This window comes from Taeniopygia guttata, chromosome 15, assembly GCF_048771995.1.
Source record: "Taeniopygia guttata chromosome 15, bTaeGut7.mat, whole genome shotgun sequence".
Taxonomy (NCBI): domain Eukaryota; kingdom Metazoa; phylum Chordata; class Aves; order Passeriformes; family Estrildidae; genus Taeniopygia; species Taeniopygia guttata.
The window spans coordinates 4,533,731-4,542,833 of NC_133040.1; the positions used below are offsets into that span (position 1 = coordinate 4,533,731).

Sequence of the window (9,103 nt, forward strand, 5' to 3'; positions counted from 1 at the left end):
TAAGGGGGGACCCCCCCAGTAGGACGGCGGTGGAAAATCTCCTCTCCCCGCATTTCTCCCCTCCGCTCGCAGGGCTGCCCGAGCCGGCGGGGCCGCTGCCAGCACCGGAGCTCCCAGCTCGGAGCACGGAGATCCCGCACGGAGCCCACGCGTGTCCCGGCACACGCAGCGCCAGGGGGGGCGAGGGCTGAGGGAGGGGATGAGGGACACCCCAAGTGTCGCTCTGGGGGTGCCCACGCGTGACTCAGCCTGTGCTGAGTGCCCGCTGGGGGTGCGGGGTGCAGCTGTGCCCGCCTGGGTGTCCAAGGGGCGCATGGAATGCACAAAATATATACATTTATACATCTATATAAAGGCATCTCCTCTCTCTGGGTGCTCGCCCTGCATTTGCCCACTCAGGCGCGGACACTCGTGGGTGTAGCGGTGCCACTGCAGGGCTGTTATTTGGGCTCCTGCTCCCCCAAAACTCTCGTGGACACCTCCCCGCAGCTTTGGCGCTCCAGCACGACCTCAAACAGCACAAAAGCGGGACGGGACCACGGCCAGGTGATGTTTTCCCTCGCGTGGGGCCTGGAATAAGCCAGCCACGCAGCTGGCGCGGGGGCAAAGCGTGGGGAAAGGGGGGAAATGATGGAATGGAGAGGGCCGGGGTGGAGGAGAAGATCGGGGCTGCTCACCTGCTGGGTGAAGGCTGCTTGCGGGGACGTGGGCGACTTGCTGGTGGCCCCCAGCTGCGTGTCCTGCTTGCCCTCGGCCTGCAGCTCCTTGGCCTCGGAATCCGCCGGCGTGCCGGGCAGCCCGAAGCCTTCCTCGCCATCCGCCATGTTACGAGCTTCCTTCGCCGAATCCCCCACTGCAGGCACACGTCGGGAGAGAGCAGAGATACCGCAAGTCAGTGCTGAGGGTGAATAAAATATCGATATTTATCGAGCGGGGTGGCTCCGAGCGAGCGCAGCGCAGCCCCGACCATCCCCGCACTCACTTCACTGCCAGGGAGGGAGCGAGGCCCTTTAACTTTGGCAGAGGGAGAAATAAAGACTTTTATTTATTATCGCAGCCCGCAAGGGATGATAGGATTGGGGTGGGGGGAGCTCGGGGGGGTGGAGAGGGAGGGGAAGGGGGAGGCGGTATTATTGAATGCATCTTTTGGGCAAGGTAAACAGCGTTTTTAGGGCTGCCCGGCAGCGAGGCACCCGGGGGGCTGCGGGACGAGCAGCTCATGGCACAAATGGCTCTGCGGGTCGGGGGATTCGAGTTGGGGGCTCCAGAGCCTCCCCCGAGCCTTGGGCACCTCCAATTCCTCCCGGCTCGCTGCGGCCCGGGGGGTTTAAAGTCCCAACTTTCCTGCCAGGGAAGTGGAAGTTTTCAGCCCGCTCCGGTTTGGAGCAGGAAAACACCACTGACACACGAGGCCACTTCTGGCACCCAATTCCCGAGGAAAATTCAACTTTTTGCGCCTCTTGTAAAACAGGAAAAATTTTAAAAGCCTGTTATTCTCTTAGCCCGGGCAGTTACAAGAAAAGCAAAGGATGGACGAGAAAATTACAATAAAAAATGCAAATAAATCAATCGGACAAACCCTGTGCGAGGTAACGAGGACTCGGGCTGGTGAACGGGGGTGGAATTGGGGCTGGAATGAACTAAGCCATAACATTTAGGATAAAACTGCATCAGCAGAAAAAACGAGCTTTAAAATTACATGGTTTATATCTGATGTGAGTAACCGCAGTGAGTTTTAAAACCGTATTTTGACTTAGCTTTAAAGGCTCTATCAGGAATGATAAAAGTTTAATAGCAACACAAAAAAAAAAAAAAAAAAAACACCAACAAAAAAAACCAAACCCAAAAAAGAGAAAAGCCATTGAATTATCTGTTAGGTTTTTATTGTTCTTAAGGAGTTCGGAGTTTTTGCAGCTCTAAAAACAATATTTCTAGCATGTTTCAAAGAAAGGGATTAAGTTTTGAAAGGCGAACCATATGGAGGCAATATTTGCTTTAAATACATGAGAATGTTTTTAAATGAGTTCTTCGCCCTGCAACGATATTTGAAAGCTGTTCAAAATCAAGCAGAGAGAGCGAGAAAAAAGGCAATTCTCCTTTAAAAGCCACGGAAAATTGGGAGTGGAAGGGAGGGGGGAGAAAATGATCATCCCCGCTAGTGGTGGGGAAGGCAGGCACGGACGGGTATCTCATTGAAAAGGACAAAAAGCGAGGGGACTGCAGGTCCGCACCTCTGCAGCTGCAGCTCGGGCAGGCACGGCCGTGTCCGATCCCTCCCCAAAGGGGTTTTTTTTCCCAGCGCGCACCCGCCGAGGGCGAAGCGAAACGCGGAAAGTGCGCGGAGCGCTGCGGAACGGCCGCGCCGGGCCCGGGCCCAGCCCCGGGCAGAGCCGCAGCTCCGGGGACCATTTAAGGCTTTTCTCTTCCCCTCCTCCTCCTCCTCCTTTTTTTTTTTTTTTTTTTCCTCCTGGACTGTTGTGATGTCTTGTTTGTTTGGGTTTTTTTGTTTTTTTTTTTCCTTGGGAAGTGCCGCTTATGCATTTTTAAATCGATTTCCCTCCAGCTTGGAGCTATGATTCCCCTAGAGCTGGCAAGGTTAGGGGGTAGAGCGAGGGAAAATAATAATAAAAAACCCTAAAGCATGTTTATTAAAACAAAGAGGGACCCAGCCATGACAGCCCAGCCCAGCCCAGCGAAACCTCCTCGATGCTGTCCGCGCCCAGACATAATTAAGCAGATATAAAAATAATCATAATTTTAAAAACAGAGGGTGTGACGACAAAAAAATAACTCCACAACTAAGATCATTTGGCGATCCGTAGCTTCTAATTTCTTTTTTTTTTTTTTTTTCCCCTTAAAAGAGCTTCTGAGAAGAAATGGAGCTTGACAGAACCAGGCCGCGGTGGCCGGATGCAAAATGCATCTCGCTTTGCTAAAGTAGCGCCGAGCGGGAGGAAAAAACACAAGGAGGGAAAGAAATAAAAATAAAATAAAATAAAATGAAATAAAATCACCACCCTCTGCTTTTGTTCCGGCTTCGCCCCGGGCCCCCCAGCCCCGGAGGAGCGCTGGGCAGAGCAGCCCCGCTCCGTGCCCGGCTCCCCGCGGCTCCCGGGGCCCGCAGCTCTCGGTGCCCCCGGGCAGCCGCTCGCTCGCTGCCGCCGTGCCTCGCTCACACCCCCGCGCACACAGAGGACAGACCCCCACGGACAGACATGGCAATGCAAGAGCCGTTACCTTGCTCGTCGAGTTCCATGCAATCAATGCATCTCCACATATATAATGTGTGGCTCTATTTTCCCCCGTTTGCAATGGAAATTACAATGGGATCAGGCTTCTCGTGTGCATATTTCCTTTTATTTATTTATATTTGCGGATCAGCATGTGAAAACCCAGCCTGGAAGAAAAAAATTCTATCCAATGCAAGCCTGCTCCTCTCTCTCTCTCTCTCTCTCTCTCTTTCTCCTGCTCTCTCCAAACACTTCCAGGTTGTCAGACGCACTAGAAAGGATCCTGAGACCAAGATAAAACCCCCACCCCCACCCTTTTCTCAGCCTGATCTGATGCAGCTCTCCCCAGCCCACTCTTGCCGCTGCTCAGCTAAAAATAATTGAAAAATTAAAAATAGTAATTAAAAAAAAAAAAAAAAAAAAAGGGAGAGAGAGCGCGAGAGGGCGAAAGAGCGGAAAAAGAAAACAGCACCCTCTCGGCAAAAAAGAAGAATAAGAAGAAAAAAGTTTCGGGCGGCTGGTAAGCGCCGCTCCTCCGGGCAGGTTCGCGGCGCTGCCGCGGGCGCGGAGCCGGCGCGGGGCGCGGAGCAGCGAGCGCAGCGCGGAGGTGACGTGGGCTCGTCCAGCTCCGCTCGCCGAGTGCCGGGACCCAGTGCCCAACCAGCTGGGATCCTGCTCCGGAGAGACTCCCTCTCCCACAGCCCTCCCTCCCGCCCCCTCCCCCCCAAACCTCCTTTTCCAGCCTATTTTTCTGGCCGGCAAACAAGAACAAGGCACAAAGACAATCATCAAACTCCCCAGCAACCCTCCCCCTCTCCTTTACCTCCTTCCCCGCTCCCTCCCTCCTTCCCTCCCTCCCTCCTCCATCCATCTCTCCCAACCAAAGAGAAAATTCAGCGGCTGGGAATATCCTGCCCCCCCAGCCCTAAATAAATCGCTGGCTCCTCTAAGCTCGCACCACCCCCAGTTCCCCCTCCCGCCCTCAAAGGCAGCCCAGAGGTGTGGATTTAAACCCAGCTCTAAATTTGCTGCTGCTCACAGAGGCCTTTTATTGGGGGGTGCGAGGTGTTCCCCTAAAATCGGTTTTCCTGATGAGTACAACCCCCCAAAAAGGCGGCGGAGCGGGAGCGAAGGCCCCGGGCCGTGCGCGGGGCTGTGGCCCTTGTCGCCGCTTGTGGCCGCACCCAAGGTCCTTCCCCTGCCCTTTCCCATCCTCTTCCTCACCCCTCGCCTCTCTGCCACGGCCGAGGCCCGCAGCCCCCCGGAGCTCAAATAATCAAGCCGTCAGCGAGGAGAGGGGCTGGGGGTTTATCTGCATCTTCCTTCGCTCTCTCTTTTTTTTTTTTTCTTTTTTTTTTTTTTTTTTTAATGTATTATTGGGAGGGTAAAGTTGAATAGGTCAGCGCAGGGTAAACAGCCTCCCTGTCGCATTCTGCAGGCTGAAGAGAACCAGATTGGCGAGGCGGATTTTTGATAAGACTCGGAATAAATGGCATGGTTCAGATCTGCTCTGCCCACCCTCCTCCTCCTCCTGCTGCTACCCCCACCCTCTGCTCGCCGCTCTGTCCCGTCCCCCCACCCATCCAGAAAAAAAAAAAAAATCCCTCACTCTTTTCTGCTTTTCTGCTTCTCAGTCAATTTTTTTTTTTTTTTGGCGTTTTGAGGAAGTTTTCAGCAAATCCACCCTCGCTCCCAGCTCTCGCAGGGAGCGATAACAGCGGAGCCCTCTGAAAGTTGGAGGTGAGGAAGGGGAAAGTCTGGGGGCGAGCGGCTCTTGGGGAGGGGGGCGCGTCTGCGGGTGTCGTTTGGCATCTCCCAAAGCCTTCCCATGTGCACGCCAGTCCCAACAGCTACTTGAGAAGAAACAGCCAACAGTAAACGCTCGCAAATAAGAATAATAAAATAACTGCACTTGTAGCCGCAGAGAATAAGCCAGAGAACGCTACTTAAACAAACAGAGCGGAGCTTGTCCCATATTTCATTATTTTTCGAGGGGGAAGGAGCTGTGGAGCCCTTCCAAACACAAATAAACGAGGCAGCAGAGCGGGGCGGCCACAGGAGCAGCCCCGGGCCCTCCGTGGTGCCCTTCCCCTGGCATGGGCAATGCCCCAAAGTGCCAGTCTGGGGGGAAAGGAGCTGCAGCCCCTCCGTGGTGCCCTTCCCCTGGCATGGGCGATGCCCCCAAAGTGCCAGTCTGGGTGGAAAGGGGAAGGAGCTGCAGCGGGCGGGCATAGTGGAGCGTGTGCCGAGAGCATCCCCGAAAGGATAAGGGCTTTTCCTTCAAAAAAAAGAAAGCAAAAGCAACGAGGAGAAAGGTTTCTCGCAGAGAGCAAGAGCTTCCCTCCCCTCGGCGCAAAGAAAGGGAGAAGTGAAAATCCTGAAGTTCGGAAGAGCGAACCCGAGCACGGCCGCTGCCTAGAAAAGCACTCACCTCTCCAGTGCCAAACTAGCTCTCAAACACCTTGAAGACAAGTTGAAAACGATGCAAATAAATCGAATTTATTTCCGTCTGCAGGTTGGGGGGGGAGGAGTGGACAAGGAGGGAAAGGAGGAAAAAAAAATAAAAAAGCAGCTGGGGAAAAAAAGGACGGCAAATTCAGGCTCCCCCAGGACTGGAAGGTAAGGCGAGGAGCCTTCCAGCTCGAAGCCGGTTTGTGGTCTCAGACAAATTAAATATTACTGTTTATTACCAGCCATACTCCGATAAAATAAAGAGAGTTGAAGGCGATAGCTGCTATCTCACGAGCTTTGCTCCTATAGGACACGGAGACGTCACCAACCACGCAACTGGCCTATTCTGTCATGGTTGACTGCAGCAGTAATGGAAGGTTAATTTGTATTATTCTCCTCTTTTTAGAGCTCGATCAGGGAGATTCCAGCGCTTTTTTTTTTGGTTTTTTTTTTTTTTTTTGTTTCCCTCAGAAGAAATCCATTCGGTGAAATGCAAAAAAAAAAAAAAAAAAAAGAGCCGTGGTTGGGTGTGCGCGACCTCTATATGATGTATGTTTATATATATAAATATAGATATTCACAAGGCAGATTAGACACGCGGGTGTGAGGGTTTTATATCATACACGAGCAGGCACGGAGCCGCTGGAAACGTCAGGGAAACGCACTCGTTCTCGGAGCAGAAAAGGGAGAAAGCAGAAGCAAAACTCCCTCTTCACCACAAGTTAAATAACCCAAGGGGACTGGCATTATTCAGCTGAATTTCTTTTTCCAAACAAATAATTCTGTGAGGGTGAGCAGGAAACTTGTCCAATGAACGCTCGGGCGCCTCTGGAAGCAAGCACGCTGGGCTATATATAGTAAATGATAACCTGGTTATTTGCACGGATTCAAGTGTGCTTCGGGAACCAATTATTTGCTCTGATTAAATAAAAAAATATATAGGGGAAAAAAGTTTAAAAAAAAAAAAAGTAGTAAGTCCAGGCGATTATTTGCCAAATGAGATTGACAAGGGAAAAAAAAAAAACCAAAACTCTCCAGATCCTCCAAGTGCAGCCAGTGGCTGCAGAGATGCCGCTGGCGCTGCCTCGTGTCCCTGCTCTCCTTTAATCTGGAGGAGTTTTGGGTCGCAGCAAGAAGATTTCACTCAAAAAAAAAAATTAAAAAGGAAAAAAATAAAAGGAAAAAAATAAAAGGAAAAAAAATAAAAGGAAAAAATGCAGACACACACATATAGATAAAAAGGTGCTAAAGCGTTTTTTCCTCCAACAGAAAAAGAGAGGAGGAGGAACAGAGAGCGAGGAAATAAAGAGCAGCACGGAAGGAAGAGCGAGGAGATGAAGGCTGCCAGGGTGAGTCCCAGCGGGCAGCGCAGCCCTGCTCGGGCCGAGGGGCTCAGGCAGCACCCCGCAAAAAAAAAACAAAATAAAAGAGGAAAAGGCCCCCTTAACCCCGGTGAGCCCCATTTGCTGGATCTGGCCGTGCTTGTCAGCTCGGAGTCCTCCCAAATGTCCGGGATGGAGGGAAAAAACCTCAGAGAGAAGGGAAAAAAGCCAGCAGGATGGTTCTCCAGCTGGCACCGACCGGCCGAAGTGCCGGCAGGACAGGGCCTCACCCAAAATGAGAATTAAAGCATTTTCCCCACGGCCGGCATCCTCTCCTGCTGCTCCGGGGAACCAGAGACCCAGCCGGGCTCGGGGAGCAGCAATGCAGATGAAAATACACATAAATAGATGTATTTCAGTACAGATGTGCATACAGGAGTGCGGACACCCCGTTTGCAAACACGCCCCCACACACGATGCTTCTTCGCTCGAGCTTAAAGCGATTTTTATATCTCGTGTATTCCATATATTATTGATTTGGTATCTTTAGGCTAAACGTGCGGTGTAACCGCACGAGTGCTGAGATCCAAGAGCTCCTCGTGAATAAACGTGGCTGTTTATACACGGAAATACCCACAAAAATCGCGTGTGCGGATGTGCAGGTGATGAGATCTTCACAAACACTTGCCCTGCTCAAGCCATCCCTGCCTCATCCGCTATTGGTTTTATATGGATATTTACATTTTTACCGGGCCTTAAAGACGCATTTTTGGGTGCACAGGAGGGTTAATCTGCCCCCACCCTCCTCACAGCTCAGTGGGAGTGGGCGCAAATCTGCGTGGATGCACCGCCTATGCGCCCCACTCTCCAAATACATATACATATACATATACATATACATATACATATACATATACATATACATATACATATATTTCTCTATTATCCAGAAATACAAATCCCCCACACTCATTCTCCAGCAGCACCGTGGAGCGCTTACCTCCGTGGGGGTGTGGGGGGTGTCCCCCCGAGTTCCGCGCAGCCCTACCGGGCTCGGTCCCCGTTTTTTCAGCCCCGCATGGCCGGAGCCCTCCCGGAGCCCTTCCCGGAGCTTTCCCGGCCGGGAATTCCCGGCACAGCCGCAGGAGGGTCCGCCCGGGTGCTGCCTCGCCGTGGGGTCGAGGTGTCAGCAGTAAGAAATAGTGCCGAGCGTCAACTCGCTCTCCCCCCCCCCACCCCGCCCGCCCTCCACACCCCTTTAAAAATGACTTTTTTGGGTCGGTTTCACCAATTCGAAGAGGTTTTTTGCATTTCTCTCCCGGCTCCAAGGATGGGGCAGCGCGGCCGCCCGGTTTGTAAAATACAGAGACATCAGCACTTGTGGCTTCCCAACGCTCTTTTTTTGCCTCCTTCACATAATTTCAGAGAAAATCAGCTCCCTCCTAGCAGGGATTCTTATTTTTCCTTTCCATTTTTAGATAATTTACTTCCCCTTTCGGACCAGTTCTCTCTTTGCTTTTATTTCCCTTTTGTTGGCCGCTTTTCGCTTTGGCGAAATACGCACCTGGGAGCAAACAAGTGTTTAAAATAATCCTCCTCTCTGGAAGCGGTTTTGTCCATTCACTTATTGGGAGTTTTTTATATGTGTTGGGTTTTTTTCTCCCAATTGCTTCCTATTTTCTTTCCTCTCAGTCATGGGGGCAGGGACTGACTGCATTGATCTCAGAGTTGGTATCAACAAAATATTTGTATGAAAGTCCTGCCAATACAGTTCTGTTGTGTCATTATTTCCATTACAAAATCCCGCATTTAGTGCTGGAGAATTGCTTTAGACGAGCTTTCGAGGGGAGATACCTGGCTCGAACTTTTTATTTTTTCTTCTTTTTTATTTATTTTTTAATTTTTTTTAATTACAGGTGAATAGAGTTTTTCTTTTAAAGTTTGTGGTTTCGGCTGTTTGGGATTTGGTTTTTGTCGGTTTGTTGGGGGTTTTTTTCCCGCGCTTCTGGCTACCTTAAGGAAAAAAAAAATTGCAATTAAAACTCTTTTCCCCTCCCTGAGCCCATTAATTTCCCAGGCGAGCTGCAGGCTTTAAAATAG

The 9,103-nt window shown here is 51.2% G+C and overlaps 1 protein-coding gene across 1 annotated transcript in view; it reads right to left on the reverse strand.

Annotated features, from left to right (window-relative positions):
- The window catches only part of TBX5 (T-box transcription factor 5), a 39,805-nt gene extending 35,890 nt beyond the window's left edge, over nt 1-3,915 (reverse strand). The window contains exons 1-2 of the mRNA XM_072936168.1: nt 3,238-3,915; nt 678-853 (exon numbers count right to left, since the gene is read on the reverse strand). Of these exons, the coding sequence (XP_072792269.1) occupies nt 678-853; nt 3,238-3,277 (216 nt within the window). The 5' untranslated portion in view covers nt 3,278-3,915. The remainder of the gene's footprint in view (nt 1-677; nt 854-3,237) is intronic.
- Between the last annotated feature and the right edge of the window lie 5,188 nt (nt 3,916-9,103).